The 19103-nt window shown below is 38.1% G+C and overlaps 1 protein-coding gene across 3 annotated transcripts; it reads right to left on the reverse strand.

Annotated features, from left to right (window-relative positions):
- Positions 1 to 735: 735 nt before the first annotated feature.
- On the reverse strand, positions 736 to 14571 carry ube2d4 (ubiquitin conjugating enzyme E2 D4). Of its 3 annotated transcripts, none has more exons than XR_015935273.1 (7): positions 14330 to 14571; positions 8279 to 8342; positions 6673 to 6704; positions 6485 to 6562; positions 5741 to 5846; positions 2564 to 2722; positions 736 to 2338 (listed from the first exon to the last, which is right to left on the reverse strand). XR_015935273.1 is itself a non-coding variant. In XM_088624163.1 (7 exons), exons 1-7 carry the CDS (start codon positions 14351 to 14353, stop codon positions 2293 to 2295), a joined length of 444 nt encoding a protein of 147 aa, XP_088480289.1. In that variant the 5' UTR covers positions 14354 to 14570; the 3' UTR covers positions 736 to 2292. The 3 variants fall into 3 exon arrangements, 2 of the variants coding, with proteins under 2 accessions (XP_088480289.1, XP_088480290.1); XM_088624163.1 differs by having other exon boundaries at positions 2629 to 2722; positions 14330 to 14570; XM_088624164.1 differs by lacking the exon at positions 14330 to 14571 and adding an exon at positions 13417 to 13648 and having other exon boundaries at positions 2629 to 2722.
- Between the last annotated feature and the right edge of the window lie 4532 nt (positions 14572 to 19103).

The raw sequence follows: 19103 nt of genomic DNA on the forward strand, positions 1-19103 counted from the left end.
AGCCACTGAAGCAGAAGGTTCCCAACTGATTAAAAAGAGAGGAGTTGGGAACAGGCGTTTATATTATTGTTTCAAGCATTACTTTTTGAGCTGTAAACCCAAAAATATGCATGCCTGAAAGCAATTCTTCTAAAATTTTGTTGCTACCAAAGATGAACTTTCAAAAATGTGTTTGCTTAATGTTGTATACTATTAGGGCATTAGAATTTACATCTGGCTCTTAATACAATGAAACACTGATCGAAATGTGTTAACTTGAATCAGAACCAGTGATATAATGCAAGCAATGAATAAATAATGTGAATATAAGGTTTATGATTCAAATGGACATCTTCACTTTCACTTTTTAATTGATTGGGATATATATCCCTATAAGCTACTCTGTATCACTGCGTAAACTAGATAAGCAATAATAAAATATAATTATTTTCATAACAACAAATGTATGCCCTTTAAGTCACAGCTATGGTTCTGAATGCCTTTTTTGCACTGAATTTCACTCAAGTAGGGTGAATTCCACCTGTACTGATCACCTTTGTGTTTAGCCTGTCAGCAGTATTGACCTGTAGAACCTAGATGACAATCTTCATGTAAAACAAGAATACAGTTAAAAACAGCTCCATGTCTGTTGCACCATTTCTGATTCTCATGAATGCGGCATGAGAAGATGTTCTGCAAGATGAAAGAAAGATGGAGGTACACGTAGTGAAATATCAGGTCTGGCTTATATCTAAATCAAGTTAACTGCATTTAATACACTTACAGGGAGTTCAAGAATTAAGTTGAAAGAAACTTGATTTTTCACAAAATCCTGTACATATAAATCTATGCTGCAGTTACGGTACTTTTGAACTGAACTAACAACACAGTGCATGATACCAAATATCATGTTTTCTTTTTAGCATGAATCTGTTTAAAACAAGTTCAATGTATGCATCCTAAAACACATTATTTAATGTAAACTAACAACTTATATTCAGAAACTTTGAAAATATGTAGTGTGCACACTTGAAGAAATAGTTTAAGGTTTAGTGATGGGCCACAGCTACATATCATAACCAGATTGAGATTCAAATAATATTGCAAACAGCGTTTCAATAGTATTAAGACTGCATCAAAATGACCCTGTTTAACAAGGTGTATCCTGCTGATAATGCCTCTACCAAATACCATCCATTCAACTCGGTAAGACTGGCTAGTTCATGATCTGTCCTCTCTAACTTTGAAGGTGACAGCCTCAAAGTGGTCGAGAAAGCGAGCAAGCTCAGCAATCAGCAAGCAAGTTTGTCCAAGTTGAATAGATGGTAGAGGTGTAATTAGTACGTCTCAACTCGATCAACAGGGCAAATATGCGATCTTAGAACTACCCAAACAGTGTTTGCCAATGCATTTGTACACGTCAAGAGCCAGTCATGGCTTTTCACGGATAAACAGTGAGTAGAGAACAGAGAATACCACTAAGAGTGGTTCATATCCCCACTACAGTCTAGCTCCCTAATTCACAATGACCAAAAACTAAGGCAAGCAGAGTCTGATTGTTCCTCAGATAAAAGGACACTTGCCTGCACATACAACACAAATTCACAACAGTGCATCTCTATGTATGTATATGCACACACACGAGACCCTCTCTCCCAAACCCTTACTCTTTGAGTTTCAAGATCATGTTTTTTGTTCTAGAAAATTTGTTCCTGTACAAATCCTGACATTACAAGGCCATTTCTGCAAACTAATCCTCAACATGGCTCCAATTAGAGTTTTCTTTCAGGGCCCATTAGTAATATTAAACATATCGTTACTGAGAATAACACCAAAGAGCCTGCTTTTAGGAAAGCAAGTCACAAATGTACACATATACATTACATAGCACCCTGTATAGCTTCTGAGGGAAAGCAAGAATAAACTGTATTTCAAGGAGGAGTGTCAGGCAACTGCTGAGGTCCTTCCAAATTCTCATCCAGATACTTCGCATTCAGTATATTAATATTAAGAGTAGTAATAATGATATTAATAAAAAGAAAAGAGACAGTCTTGATTCCAGGTTGGTCATCTGGAGCGATCAGAAACAAGGAGGTTACATCATTCTCTAAAGTGGAGTGTTGTGGCTTCCTCTGCCTCTCCACAGCAGGCGTGCAAAAGTCTTCATGAATGGCACATGGCAGCAGGTCACCAATCTTTAACCAGGTTGCACTGGAGCTTGTGTCTCTCTCTCTTTTTCTCTGTCCAGGGTCTGTCAATTTGTTTTCTCTGCTTGTGTTTATGTAAAATGTTTCGCGCTCTCCCCCCCCATTCTCACATTGCGTATTTTTGTGTCCATTCTCTTGCTAGTCTGTTGTACCTGCAACGCAGACAAAGATGAAATGTTAATTGCTGGTGTTTTGACAACACAGGCCAGGTATGTAAAAATCAGTGCCTCAACTTTGTAAAAATACTTTGTTACACTTCAATGAGTGCAGCTTTTTATTTGATCTTTAACTGAACATTGAGTAAGAGTGAATCTGAAGGTGAATAGGAGAGGTCAGGGAGGCACAATATATAACACCAGGTAAAATGAATGTGGTACCTGTAATCATGAACACAACTGCAAGGCTGAAATGAGGCAGGAGAAGGGCACTTGAGGATACCTACTTTTCCCTGTCAGCTTTGTAGGTGTGAGCGATCTCTGGTACCAGTGGATCATCAGGGTTGGGGTCACAAAGGAGAGAGCAGATGGACAACAGAACTGCACAGCAGAGGGAAATAAATTAAAAATTACAAGCCGCTCTGTAATTCATTTTTATTCCATTTTTCCAATTTTGTTTTCTTGACTTTGCCTTGCAGTCCTCATGCACAAAACAGGATTTCAAGTTATTTTTTAGTAAATACTGGAGGGTTGGGCTTCCTTTCATGCAACCACTCCTGATACGGACATCTGGTTAAAAAATAAGTCAAAATCAATATTTATTACAAATGATAAAACCATTACAAGCAGAACTGAATTGTCAACAGAAGACCCATTACAAACTTTACAGATTCATATCTACTGTAATCAGGAAGCAAACCGGAGCACCAGTGTTGATTTTACAATAAATAGGTTGAATGTTTCTTTTTTGTTTCCTGGGGATCCCTGCACAGTCTTTGAGAACTATAATAATCAGCAAACCAAATTCGTAAACTTATCTGAAAAGAGCAGTTTGTTGGTATACAGTAATGTTATCAATAAATAGCATTTTTACAGTTTTTTTTCAGTTTCCATATTGATATGTTACCATCATCTGCTGTCTCCGTTCCATTAATACTTGAGATAATTTCACAAAAATAAGGAATTAAAAGTTTAGAACATTAAAACAAAGCACTCTACATCAGACCTTGAACGGCAGAATATTACAGGTTCTAATACTGTGTACTAAAGGTTATATAAAATGAAATCTTAAGAAAACAACCAGTACAGTTGAATAACTGCATAGAGGTGGAGATCAGGCAGTCTGGAAAGACTTGAAGTTGCCCAACACAGCCTTAAATACCTCATCTAGGATAAAAGGCATGTGAAGTGTGAATTGAATTACCCCCTATCGTAAAAGCAACGATCAAAGGACACAAAATGGGTAAAAAATAAAACCAGTTTATCTCAGTTTAAAGCTGCTACAAAAGCCCAGGTACTAAAATACAACAGAGCTAATGTGACTAAAAGCGCCTAAAAACGTGGCTGTGTGCTTTTTTCTCCTTGGGAGACATGAAAGGCTCTTGAGACACCTACACAGTGCTCAGGCTTTCATCTCCATTGCCATGACAACGGTTGCTCACTCCGAGCTGTGACTGACCACCTATTTGCTCATCTGCGTGACACACAATGGCTCTGAGACGCACAAGCTTAAGTTCATACGCCCCTCTGAGGAGAACGAGGGGCTCAGCTCAGCTGCTTTTGTCCTCTGCTTTACTGGAGCAAGAAAACATAATGATTACTTACTTGTTTCAGAAATGATAGTAAAAATGTCCTCCAGGCCAAATCTGAACCTAGTATCTAAAACGCTAAGTATTCATTTTGATGAAGTTCCGCTCAGTTTAAAATATTGAAAACGGCTATAAACTATTATATATAAAACAAATTATTTGTAAAAATCCATGCAAAATGTAAAACCAGCTTGGATCTACATGCAAGTTAATAATTGTCTTCCAGATGTCCTCAGGTTCCATGCAAAGGTGGAGGTGAATTTATTTTAACACAATATTCAAACCAAACTTTTACTGATTATCTTGTAATTGTCTGATTAAAAAATAAAAAAATACAAATTGTATCAACATAAATAAACTAAATGTTGTGCATAAGGAAAATGTACAAAAAGAGGACATGCTTGAAAGAATTAATTTCAAAAATCACAAAAATAAATGAACAGTACATTGGTCCAGCAAGATTATTTTGCAATCATTAGATTACCCATAAATTTAGCAGCCATACTTAAGCCTTACCTAAAGAACAACGTGTCCTTTTGGTAGGACAACCTGATTACTTCAGGCTATGCATCTATTAATTATGTCCATTATGCCCACACCATCTTTTTGTGCTCAAGTGCCAATTACCACATGTCACTCAAAACGAGTGGGTCTAATGTGCCTACTGGGAGCTATAATGTGCTTTAAACAAGCCAGGTCTGTGTAAGATGCGAAGATGTGGGAACATGACAGAACTGGCTGGTTAGTATAACAGTATTTACAAAAGGTAAATTTCATCATGCAGTGTTTTTATCTTTAAAAAAACCCATGGGTATTTTTGGACTCTCAGAAGTGTGGCAAGGCCGGGCCTGGTCAGTAACGGGATATGAGATCTCAAGACAAAGCAGGGAGGTGTTGGCAGGTCAGTAGATGGTGCTCTTCCCTATGGATCAAAGTTTCCAAAACCAACACCCCACTGTAGCGTCATGCCATCCTTTGGGTGAGATTTTAAACCAAGGTCCTGACTATATAGTCATTAAAGTTCCCATTGTGCTGTTCCTGCAAGAATGGCTGCTGTGCATCACCCAGGCTGGACTGCGCTTAGGAGGTGGATGAAGTGACCCCTGCTTTATGCAAAACTCTTTAGGATTCCTTAGGGTGAAAAGCACTACATACAGTAAATGCAATAAATTATTAACACTAGGTTATATATTCCCTACTCAAAGTCCACCTACTTTTAAATGTATTTTGAATAACAAGGAGCTGAGCTGCTACATTAAAAGAACATAATCTCTCCGAAAAGGCAAAGTTTTTTTCTTTCTTTTGTACACACATTAATCTGGGTGACAAAGCTAATGCGATATGTATTTTACCTCACGTCTACTGTTTTTCTGATGTTCAAGACTGAAATCCCTCTTTACAGCTTATATTGAAATCAACATTTACAAGCTTGATGTCCTGACAATAGACATACATGAACAGTTCTCCCAAAAACAGATTCTTCAATGTCAATTTACAGTAGCAATTGACTGATCTTATGATCTCTAATGCATACTGTTAAATCGATTACAGACAGAATTTTTTTCTATATTATATTTAAAAATTGTCTTTTTTTATATCAGGATATGTGTAGTAACACATTTTCCAAATTCCCATTCTCAACCGTAAGAATTGCTCATGAAGATCCTGGAAAAAAAGATACCAAACAGGTTTACCAACACCAAGTAAAGTGAAAAATCTAGGATAGGATGGCGAGTTTTCCATTGTAATACCCTATGAATGACTGTCAATGGAAAATATCAGGCAATTCCCTCTGAAGACCATGACATACCTTTTGATACTGTGAGTGCTGGTGACCACTGTGACCGTAAGATATCAAGGCAGATGCTGCCGTTGCTGTTAATATTGGGGTGGTAGATCTTCGTTGTGAAAGCAACCTAGAATGGAGGTGACATTTTAGACACACTAACGCAGATATATAGATCTTTTATAACAGATGTTGTTGCAGATAAAATACAATTTCAGAGAATGAGCAGCCCTTGAATTGAGAGAGTGTTCTACATCTAAATGTCTTTGACAAAAGTTATCTATATTTGATCATATAAAAAAAACTAGATGTTAATGTTAATGTGCATATACTGAAGAATTATTTAAACTTTCCATGGGAGAAAAAGGTCTTATTTCAAAAAGAATCCTTACATATGCATTTAAAAGCCGAGTTCTGAGCAAAAAAAAGATCTAAAAGCAAAGGATTCCCCTGTGTAACTACATGTAAAGTAACAGTAAAATAGGACACATCTAAAACACCACACTGTAAGATTAGAAAATACTATACTTGGGCTCCCAGGTGGCTCAACAAATCAAGGCTCGTAGCTCAAGCACCGTGGCCTTGACATCACTAGTTTGAGCCCGGGTCTTGTTACAAGCAGACTTTGATTACAATTTCCCAAAGAGCATGCTGACGAGCCTTAAAAAACTGGCGATTCCAAACTGGATGGTTAAATAATACAAATAACTGACAGTTTCACATTTATAACAGAAAGAAAATCCTACAGTCTGATAAGGACAAGCTTACCTTTGGTGGTTTGAAAGGATAATCTGTAGGAAAATGTATGGTCAGAAAGAAAACCCCACCTTGGTAAGGACTGTCGTTCTGAAAACGATAAAAAGAGAGGAATAAGAGAATAATCTCTATAGCGAAAACTGAAGGTGCTGCAGAAGAAAATGAAATTTGGAATGGGAAAAAAAACAGCAGCTACGTACCGGTCCCATGATTGTTGCCTGCCAGTGAAACACTGAAACATAAAAAAAGAACATGTCAGTGATCAGAAAACAGAAAACTCTGCCTTGGCACATGCAGTCAAAAACCAAAAACAAGATGGACTGGCTCCTCCAAGTGCTGAACTTTTGTCTGATGCAAGATGCAAGTCTGTAGCAGAAACAATTGGCCTCAAAGAGATTCTTATGCTTGTAGAATACATACAGTTCAAGAAATTAAACATGACAAAAGGAAATTGTTGGACTTCATACCTTTAGCTAAAAAGAACATGGTAGTGATTTAATTGTTAATGTTACTTTTAGAACTTTACTTTTATACGACCTTTTTTTCATAAAGAAAAATAAGATATACAGTATAGCCTCTAGCTAAACAGCATGTGTATGCAGTAGTGTTACCACTTTGTAAACTGAACTAAACAAGGCTCAGACCAGTCACTACATGGATAGGAGGACTCCAGGAACAAATGAGCTGCTGCTGCAAGTGGTATGTTACCGTTTGCTACAGAATTCCCAATGCACCACCTCAGTGTGGTGACCAAACAGACAGCACTGTTGGAGATGCCATCCTTCAGCTGAGATATGTGATAACTACTTGGACATTAAAGGTACAATGGTACTTTTCTCCCAGTCGGGGTTGATATAGCCCGGCCTTCCTTAAGTCCCCCCTTAATTTAACAGCAAAGGAACTGCTCACTTTTCCACCTGATCTGTTGTGAAGTGCCACCTCACCAGCCACCTTGGGTGCATTAGAAAATCTAAATATAGATAATGCCCCCTATGGTAAATGGGGATTGGTTAGCTAAGAGCAACCAACAGAGCAAAAGATAATATCACCATAGATTAGTTTTAGGAATCAATACGAATATTACTTCTCCCAAAGTCCTTTTTAAACTTCAGACACAACACAGACAATAGAACAGCAAACGGTGTGTACACCAAAGCTGACTGCATCCCTTTAAGGAAGGAATTGTAGCATCACATAAGAATTTACTTTTCACTAGGGAAAACAAAACCCAAGAATTAAATGTGTAGAAAGATCCGAATGCTTGAGTCACAAAAAAATCAGCAGTACCCTGTGTGGCTGAGGGTAACCTCCTGGCCAGAGGACGAGGAGGTGAGAACCCCTGCAAGGAGTGAGCAAGGGGCAGCTGCAAAGGTGGAGATGGAGGGGGGCTGGGAGGCAAGGGAGTGAATAGGGATTCTATACAATATTTATAATGTTTAGGTGGGGAAATGGCATCAGTAATGTTTTTTTTGCTTTAATCTTTGACAGGTACAGTATATTCACTTTCAATTCAATATTTTCAATTTATTTATAAAGTTGCAATGTATTAGCTAATACAGTTAATATGCTGAAAGTTTCTAATTTGTTACCAATTAAACTTCAGTAAACAAATATATGGAATAAGATGTAATTTTCAATACCACTTTACACGTTATAATGAGAGCAAATTAAGTCCATGGGCTTCCTGAACCACTTATATTCTGGAAGCAGTATGCTTACCAGATGTTATCTGACACTGTGAACACAGGCATGCCATTAAGAACCTCAGGTTCAATTCTTAACAGTGAGACTCTAGCTCATACTTACAGTCATCTCCCACTGGCCCTGCTGAACACTGTGCAGGAGGGTCTCTTTGTAAATCTGTCAACTCCTGGTAAGGCAAAGAACAAAAAAGGGGTTCAATCCCACATCAGCTGCAGTTACCTTTGTCTCATAAAACAGAGGAAGACTTTTTTACACCACCTTTCTAAATCAGCCTTGATTTAAAATAAATAAATAAGACAAAGTCATGATTAACAGGCACAAAGCAGTGCATGGTTTAAAATCAGAACCTAATAAGTTGATATTTTTGTGTATTCATTTCTTAAGCCATCTGCGCTCTCCACCTACGTTATGCAAAAGAAATAAATAGCACAAATCTGTAAGCATTCATAAACTGGTGACAAGAAGAATGCTTCACTTTATAAAGCTGAAAAGTGCATTTAAGTACATAAATCCCAGTTAGTCACCAAGCCATGCTGCCAGTGTGAACACAGGCCAGGAACATGCCTCAGCACTTGGGCCTTGGGCAAATATATGCAGGGATAGACTATTAAACTCTGTCACTCAGCCTTTGTGCTGCAGTAGGATTAGTCAACACCAGCATACCTGACGATTAAATTAACCTCAAAAGGAACACCTGGGACGCAACTGTGCATGAGATTTTTTAAAAGAGGCCCAGGGATTATTTCTGGAGCTTTAGAGTGTTCTTAGTTTGTTTTATGCTGCTGCATATTTTTGACTTTTTATCTGTGTGAGTGCCTGGCTTGACAGGTGACAAATTGGGTGTCTGGGCTGAGTTGAGAAGAAAGAGATCTCTCCTGAACACAAGGCAGTGCTTCAGGGCTTGGCACACTGGTTGGATCTCTAATTCTGACATTTCAGATGGAGCTTTCTCTTAGGAGGGGGTAGGCATATCGCCTCTGCCAGAGACTTTACCGAGGGAAGAACGAGGACACAAGACATGTTTTAGGAAACCAAGCATATTTGCAAATTGATCATATACTGTAAAAAGAACACACCTCCAATAAAGACATACACACCTGTTTCATCCAAACTTAGCCATTCCCTAGAACTTTAGAGCAATGCTTCACTTTACCCAGTAACCTTCTACAGCACAAGCGTTACCTACTAACATCTCAATGGGGGAGCTATATGTAAATCATATGGAGGAAAATGATTAGGACTCACATTGCAATGCTGTTTGACCTTTTTCCTGTTTCATGAGTTAAGGGCTCATTTTAAGACTAATTTGTAACTCCTACTCCACGTGTGGGTCTAGGTAAATCAACCCAAATTAAGATAGGAATCTAGGTTTTAAGCACCTGGTTCTGACTTAGTTAAAATATCCAAGCTACCTATGAAATTTGAAGCGCAACATGCAGTCTTCCTTTGTTCCCAGATAAGGGACAATTAACTATGTTTAGTTGGGAAACTGCAAAATACCATTGTGAATATCAAATACTACAGCAGTGATGCTTGTGTGCGAACCCTGGTCTTTTGACAGCTCTGTCCTAGACTGCACAGATGTATAACACTATACCCAACAAATATGGTTAGTGGAATGTTACTGTTACTTGATGTCACTGTAAACATCTAGTTATAAAAACAAAAATCTTGACAATGTGATCATTTTATGATAAGGCAGAGAAGTTATTTCAGTTAAATATGAGTGATCCTCATGGAATTCCACTCACAATGCTCCATCCCAGTAAAAAGTTATGATTTGTAAAAATGCTCATGTTTTCTAGCCTGGAATAACCTTTTTTAAAGAGTTCATTGACATACTCTGCACTTCACTTATTTTATTTCTGGCTCAGTGCACAAACGGTCATCTGCATGTAACATACTGATAAAAAAGCTTCTGAAAAAAATGTTCAGAAAGCTAAGTGCTTGAGCTATACAGCATTAACACAGAACACAACTAAGAGGACAGAGTACCGCATGTTTTCACAATATTTTTTCTTCTTGGATGTGAACATAATGGTATAAACAATCCCTTAAAAACAGCAGTGTTTGTTCCACACCAATTCTCTAAGGTACCATCTCCTGTAAACATTACAGGACAAATTTAAAAGGTTTATAACTGAGGAGCTAGAGCTAGCTTTGAAGGATTTTGATAGGGAATGATAAAAGCTTTATTCGCCAAACTACATTTTGAAAATCTTTAAAAACTGTGCCTTTTTTCTTTCACTAATGAACTTTCTGCAGCATAGCTGTTTCGACGACAGATGTTAAGATCATACTCAAGCTAAACTAAATTGAATGAAGAATAAATTAGATTTTAAACGCACAATACAAAAAGCGTCCACCTTTATTGTTAACACATTAAGATTCATTTAAATGTCAAAGCTTAAATACTGTCCCTTTCACTTCTGTGTTTGCTTGGGTTTTGCTGGGTGCTCCAGTTTTCACCTCTCATCCCAAAGACAGTCAGGTTGCCTGTACTGTCCTTCCGAGGTTAGAGAGCCTTCCCACTTCATCCAGAACTGGCTATGGGACTACAGAAAAAGAAACAAATGAGCTTGATGGGCTGAGTAGCCTTGTCTCATCTGTGGCCTTTCTGTAATGCCTCACAGTCTGAGTCACAAAATAATTTTGTATTCTGGCCTTTAAAGGGACCCCTTTGCAAAGGGCTATCCAATGAAACAATATTATACACCCTTAACAGACACAGCACAGTTGATTCTAATGCTTCTGGCTGAACTTCACTTTCTCCCTTCACCAAAGCAAGTTTTGATACCCAAGTATTTCCCCCTACTGTATACATTAATGCTATATGTAGAACAGAAACCAGTGTGTGGCATTAATGGCATCAGCACAAGCCTGCTCTCTCAACCTCCCACTCTCCCTGTCAGCTTCTCTCTTCTTGCTATATATAGCACTGCATGCCTTGCAAAATCCACACAGAAAGAGGGACGAAGTTAATATTGATTAGCATATGTTGCAATGAGGGGCAGGATCTGATTGCTGAGCATCAATCAGTAAGGGTTCCAGTCTCAGGGAAGGATCTACTTCAGTTTCAATTTCTGTCACCAGCAATACCGAGAAGTCAGCTTCCCTCACACTTGACAAACTTTCTCTCCGCTGACAGAAATTAACGAAGCGAATCAATTGTTGGCAAACATGAGTAAAGAGCACTGTAAGTATCCTTATGAAAAAACCCTTGCATGCAACTCCAGAAATGTGCCTGCCTTTTGTTTTTTAAACCACAAAGGTTTGGCTTTAAAGGTCTCCCTGTTTCTGAACTGAAACAATACTGCTGAAAGAGCTGAAGTACAGTAGATGATACTTCTAAAGTCCTCCACCAACAGTTTAGAAATGTTAAAAAAAGCACAGAAAAGAGCAATCAAATGATCTGATGTGACTGTGGGAAAAAAACAGGCCCACTAATGAAATTAAACATTCAAAATATTTTTAAAACTGCAGTAAAAAGCACTGAGAAGATAAAGGCAGGCAGTAGAAATTTTGGCTTGAGAAATTTGCTTTTATTATAAATGACTATTCCCTCTGTCTTCATAATAATCCAGATTAAAGCATGCACTTTCAGTCATTTCTTTTATTACCTGAAAAACTAAATTCTGGTTTGGAAGGAAGTCGAGTAACTGGTTTGAAACCGTAACATAAAACTGAGTTAATATTCCAAATCCTTCTGTAAGAAAAACAACTAAAGTGTTCTATAAATCATACAATTACTTGTTTGATATAGCCTATGACGTGTATATAACTCACATTCTGGTATGGACAGTAAACTGCAGTAGCTTTGAAAGAATGCTACTTTCAAGGATGGTGTCTTATCTATGCTGTGAATTGCAAATATATCTTCATGAATAACGTGTGCAAAAATCAACAAATCTTCATTGTATGGTCGTTCATTTTACATCATTGACGTAGTGATTGTTTACACACCAAAAAGACTAAAATCACTGGTTTTAAGGTACACAATCTTTGTTACAATTATCTATATTCTCAATAACAATGTAACTGTAAACACACTAACACTGCAACACTAATTTATAAACAAGAAAACACATTAACCAGTGGGCCCAACAAGAGAGCCCCAGAAGCTGATGTTTTAGAGATGTATTTAAATTACCACCTAAAACGATCACATTAATCTTGACTAATTAAATTAAAATTAACTCTATAAAAAAAACCTCTCCCTGACCAGGAGTCAGACACTTCAAACACACAGGGGAACAAAACTGTGTTCTGGTAATAATAAACAAGAACTTCATATCATCACCTCTTCTCGCTAGTGCTTTTCACCTATGGCTGCACTGGACTGTGCTAAGCAAGTCTGCTTTTCCACAAAAATCTTCTCAGTCTGTATTCCTCGATCTAACTGCTACTGGAATTCATAGTGACCACAACAAACAAATCAAGCCATAGATAACAGCGTACTACCAAAACAGCATGTAATAAAACATGAATAACATTAAAAATAACCTTATAGAAAAAGGCAAATAGTACGAAGGCTTTACTCCACCATTAACCTGCACATGTATTTGAACACAAACTGGACTCCTCTTCAGGACCTTAATGGAAGGGCAGCTACTGAATTTACAGAAGGTCACAGAAGCCTCAGCCAAAACTACTAGCAGACCTGCAATATGCAGAATAAACTGGATGTGTTTTTGCAGAACTCCAACAAATAGAGAAAGAGAATAAACGATAAATACGATAAATTAGTGCCATTTTTTGATTCATTTAAAAGCATGGCGCAAAATGCAACAACTATCATAAAACAGGAAGTGAAGTGAATATCCTGATTCACTGTTGAAGTATACATTAATCTGGGTTACAGCAGAAATTGGCCCGGTGTCGCGTTTTCCTGTGAATGAAAGACACAGAATTTTGGATTATTTGAACGACTAAATTGTTTTTTTCCACAAAAAAAAAATATTTAAAACATTTAAATTGTACATAATAAAAAAACTACACTAGGTTACACTAGGTTCAACCTACACGACATAATAAAAACCAACAACTAGATAGAAAACATGCAAATTAATGCTCTTTGGTTTCAAAGAACCTGAGATTCAAACCAAACCCTGGGAAAATAAAAATGAAGTCCAATTACACTCTTAGATCAGTTTCAATTCTAACCACTGTTGGAAGAGCACACCGGGTGCCTTTATGGTAAGCAGCACACATTGGAGAGACACAGTCAAATCCAACCCTACCATTTCGGACATACACTGTGCAGGACACCCTGGACTCACTGCGTTACATAGCACTGGCGCAGATCATTTCAAGACACTGCAGGGCTCATACACCGACTCGCGTCAAGACTCTTCAGATCACCAAGTAAAAAGTACTCCGCGTTTTTTTTCCATTGTGGGAGCTGGGCTATACAGAAACCATCTGCCACTTGCTTGAAACTGTGTTGGCATTCACTGGCATAGCTAAGGGGCTAGGTGAAGTGTTAAATTTAGGAGATTTAATCACGTTTGATTTTACATCAAGCCAATGGAAACAGCTGTCAAGGACAGATTATAGCTGCTCCCTTTTGCTTCTGCCTTGTTCATCGTGGTATTCCACACTGCTGTCACCTAGAGCACACAGCACAAAGGCTGCGATTTCCTCGTGTTCCCAAATGGTCTAATCCGGGATCTGAAAGGACTGTGTACACGAACACTTTTTAATTCTGTTAAAAATACCCTCGCCTGCCACAGTGTCCCATTTGCTACTCCATATATGGAAGCATTGACATTGGGGTTCAGTATTTGGCAACCTGCTCCCAGCTGTCACACACTGAGCTTGCGCACTAGCCTCTCTCACTCATTCACAGCCGGCCAGGGGGGGACACGATTTAGCAACACTCCCCCCTCCCCCTCTTATACCACTATGCAATAAGTCAAATATTTAAAACATCAATTCACGCTTTAGTGATGTATGAACTCCCACAGTCAAACATATGCCGTTTTTAAAAGGCTAGGTTAGTCCTTATGAGAGCGACCGTTGGTCATTTTATTTTCTGCTGTACAGATAAAAATAATAATGCAGCGAAACACTAGGGCTTTCACGGCGAGAAGGATCGATTCAATAAATTAAATTGTCAAAAATGACCGAACACTACAGAAAAAAAACACTCACCTTTTGGATTCTTTTCAACGCCATTGCTGACTTGTTTTATTTTTAAAAAATCCCAAATAGGCTCAAATTGAATGAATAATATGTGGGAAGGTTAAATGCGTCTGTTTTAGGGCTCCCGTATTAATGCCTCTTGTTCAATGGTAGCGTTATATCGGATTAAACTGCGGTTTCCACAGCACTCCGGAATCTCTCTCGCTGCTCGCCAACAGCATCCAGACACTAGCACCGCACTACCGCGAGAAACCGGAAACGGATTTACCGGCTGGTTTTCAGGGGTCGACGGGAAATGTAGTTTTCTGAGCACCTAAAGTACTATTGACCCTGGATGACTCAGGTGAAATATAGTTCTTATACCTCAAGGATGTGAGCCCTTTATGGCTACCGAGAAGTCGGGAGCCGAACACACCGCTTTTTTACCTGAGAATGAAAGAAACTCTTCAGACTCCTCTATTCCCCCAGACTGCAAACTATTGGAACTAATTTTGCCTCCCTCTTCCTACCCTGCAACGTCTTAATTTTTTGCCAAAAGAAGGCATGTCAAACAAAACACGATAAGATAACCATTTTCATTTTCTTCTCTCCCCTGGGGTTAGAGTATCTACAGAACATCGATATGAAACAATCCCATTCATTATGAAAAAGCCCCTCTCACGATAAGCCCATCATAATTATTATTGTAACCATGATCATTCTTGGCGGGTATACTGCTTTATAAGGCACAGGTAGGTAGCACTTTACATGTTTCATATAGTTAATTCAATCATAACATAGTTTAGCATTGTAAAACAGTAATTACTATGATAACATGGTAATGTCGTTTTTTGTGGAATCAAAGTTTACCGTCGATTAACACAGAGTATGTCAGTGAACCATGGAATGCAACACTTTGGATTGGCTTATACAGACGTTTTGATTTATGTAAAATTGGGTATTATTCGATTACTAACCAATTTGTTCTTTCACTGTGATTCACAGACTACAAGGTATATATAGCTTTTCTTGTTTCTTCCTGCTCTTACTAGGTTGGGAACAATACTGTTATCTTGAGAATTGCAGGACTGATTATTGCGTTTGTTTATATAAGACTAGACTGCGCACAATGCACTCGAACCTACAGTATGTTCGACGAAATTCTTGCATTTTTGAGCTCACTGTTTCAGAAACAACGTTCGCAAAATCTGTTTCAGTTCATACGCCAAAACATTTTTAGAACTTGTTTTTAATTCAAAATAGTGACTAGTAAATATAGTGAATAGTAATGAATCCCAAAGAGATCTTGCATGTCCTGTATCTTATTAGATATCCATGTATTGTCATCTTCCGGAGGGGGGCAGTCTTCAGCCGTTAAATAAGCAAAGCAACGGGAACGACAAAGGTATTATTATTATTATTATTATTATTATTATTATTGTGGTTGTTGTTGTTGTTTACAGTGTATAAACATTTTGAGCTGCAAAAACGTTTAATTCGAATCTTTCAATCACGTTATCAAAACACTGCAATTACTTTCTTAAAGTTTGACATTTGTGTTGACCTTTCAGTTCAATAACTCGTCACATTTTGTTGTAATTAATGTTCGTTACATACAATACATGATGCAGCATTTGAACTATGAAAAAAGGAAGTTCATCATTAATATGAGATCAAATGGAAAAGTCATTATTGCATAAGCCTTCAAACTTTTCGCATTGATTAACCTAAATTAACTTAAGTTCGCAAAATCACCTAAATGAGCCACAATTTGCCGAGTGTCCTCTGTGTGCAGTTATAGTGGTTCTCGAGATTTCAGAATAAAAAAATGGCCTCAATGAGGTTTCTTAGTGAATTTCAAGCAAAGATTCGCCCATGAAGACTCAGGGGCTTTCAAAGCAAATCGGGTTTACAGTAATTGTGAAACATAAATCAGGAGAAGAGTAAAAAAAAGCCCGTCTCCAAATCTCAACACGGTCTACTCAGTCATCACGAAATTGAAAGTGCATCGTACCAGACACTGCCTAGATCAGCTCGTCCCCCAGACAGAGTCAGGAATATCTCGATGATGTCGAAAACAACTTTGAAAGAGCTACGGATTTCAACGGCAAAAGCTGGAACTTGAATGTGTTATGGCAACGGGTTACTAGTGCCGCAATACCAACACAGATTCCTACAGTCAAGCGCGGGGGGGACAGCATCAAGTTGGAGAACAGCTCCTTGGCAAGGACTGGAAAAAAACTTGCTAGGTTTTAAGGGAAAGCGGATGGAGAAGCAGCTTGACAACTACTAGAGGAAAATCTGCTTCTGTCTGTTAAAGAGCATAATAAACTGAGACATTCCAGATGGAGGCCACACTTATAAAGAGGCTTCCGTGCAGACAATAAAGTAAGCACCTGTTGTCCATCAGTTTGTGAGTCGTGTTTCTCCCTGAAGCGAGAGCTGCACAGCTCCGTTTCTTTCCAGAAGAGGACACTTGCGCCGCTGCTTCACTTGCCTAGGAACTCAAACTTCCTCGCTGCTAACCCTTTCCCCGGAGGGCCTTAACTTCCACATGGGTTTATAAAATGAATGAAAAATGACTGGATCATACAGAGTTTCTGTAACATAAATTAAAAAAAAAATGATTTAGACTCCTTCATGATGTTTCCGTAAAATTTACAAATAGTGCAGGTGTTACTGAATGTGTTAAGAGGATCGAATACTGAGCTTCCTCTGTCAAAAGCTGAAAGCTTTTTTTATCCTCCGTTAACCTAACTTCTAGTCTTTTTCAACTCACACGCCAGGGGTATATTATTATTATAATCGATTATTTTACAACGCCTTGTATTTGTTATGCTAATCGGTAATCGGTTACCTTGTTAATCGGTCTTGTTAATGAAACGCCAACTAATACTTGACAGGACTGATCTAAATTAGCCCAGGAAGTACAGGAAAATATTCTGGATACAGAAACGTTATTGAATATAGTCTACTGTTTATCTTTACAACTTTAGTAAAAGCAATAACATTGGACTGTGAGGGTAATACATTAGATTTTTTTTTTAAAAAGAGTCTTTGTTGAAGTAATTATATACAGCACATATTGAAAAAAGTAATGAGATGTCATTGGATCGTTATGTATCAATCACCCTGCAACTCACAGCTGTCAAGTTCAGTAGGTGTGAACCTGGTCAGTACCTGGATGGGAGACCTCCTGGGAAAGCTAAGGTTGCTGCTGGAAGAGGTGTTAGTTGGTTCATCAGGGGACACTCGCCCTGTAGTCTGTGTGGGCCCTAATGCCCTAGTATAGGACACTATACTGTAAAAAGACGCTGTCCTTTGGATGAGAAGTAAAACCAAGGTCATGACTTTCTGTGCTCTTTAAAAATCCCAGAGCGTCTCTAGAAAAGAGTAAGGGTGTTATTTTGGTGTTCTGCCCAAATTTCTCTTTACCAATCATGGTAATCCTAATAATCCTATCCTAATAATCCCCATCTATGAGTTGACTTTATTAGTCTGTTCTTCTCCCCACTGCTGTTGCATTATCCATTATGGTGGTGGAGAGGAGTCGCCATTACCTGTAAACTGCCTTGAATGGAGTGTCCAGAAAAGTGTAAAGATTATTATCTTGGGTTAAATTTATCTGGATCATCACACTAGGCTAAAAATTGAATGGCACTCTGGACACGCCATCTCCAAAAAAATCCAACTGTGCAGCATGCCTGAGGTGAAGACGAGTTTAGCCACCGAGTTCCAAACACAACATTATCTACCTGCCTCGAGCTGGCCGTCAATTCAACTTGTTAAATACACTGCGAATATTGTGTATACTTCTGCACATCTGATTCAAGTCAGTACGTTAAGGTTATTTCAGATGTGATGTGCAATTCCTAATGTACCTCTTTACTGTACTTCCTGCACAGCACTTTATTTACATAAGTTGTTTTCCAGAGAATAAAAAGGCTATTTCACACCCACATCTAAACAGAAGGGACTTCCACAATGCAGTTAATGGTGGTTTAAAAGCTGAGCTTTTTGCTCAGTGCACAATGCTTTTAAACACATCATAAATAGTCTCTTTCTAGCTTAGTAGTGATCAGTCTGCACAGTTTTAAAGGCAAAAATGAGATAATAAAGGAGAAGTAAAGAGACAAATATAACAGGATGCAAGAAGACTGGAAAAAATATACCGAAGGAAAAGGCAGATCTTATTAACTTGTCAGCCAGTGATTATTCACCCATTTCTGGGGAGAAAATTCAAGCACCGTCTTGTCTTGTTGATTGGCCGTGTTAAGATCAGTTTCAGTCACAGTGTCCCACATACTTCGAGAACAACCAGCATGCTCTAATGAAACAAAAAGAAACGGTTCCTTAAATAATTCATTTGTGGTTAATTAGCTTATGAGAGCTCTGGAATAACTTTAATAAAGCCAGCAAAAATAGAAATGCACATATTTCTTTGTGATTTATTATTTAATCAAAACAGAAGAACTCCAGGCTGTGCGTTATTCTGTAATAACTGCACTTTCTTATTAGCTTTCGGAAAACCACTGAAAATTTTCTTCAAACTAAAGCTCTTGAAAAACCTGTTCTATTTTTCTGCTTAATGGCTTTTCAAACCCTGCATAGCAGTAAGTAGCTTTTAGCTTTTTGCTGTACTGCAGCATTTTGTATATTATTTCAGTTTCTTTGTTCTTTGACGTTTACTCTTATATTCAGTATTTATTAACTATTTGAAAATGACTTTGAAGAAAGTCATTGCAGAATAAGGTGAACTCTGCAGTCGTCCAATAGGGGATATAGCTTGTCAAGTACAGGGGAT

The sequence above is a fragment of the Lepisosteus platostomus genome, chromosome 3, assembly GCF_059453375.1.
Source record: "Lepisosteus platostomus isolate fLepPlt1 chromosome 3, fLepPlt1.hap1, whole genome shotgun sequence".
NCBI classification, from domain to species: Eukaryota; Metazoa; Chordata; class Actinopteri; order Semionotiformes; family Lepisosteidae; genus Lepisosteus; species Lepisosteus platostomus.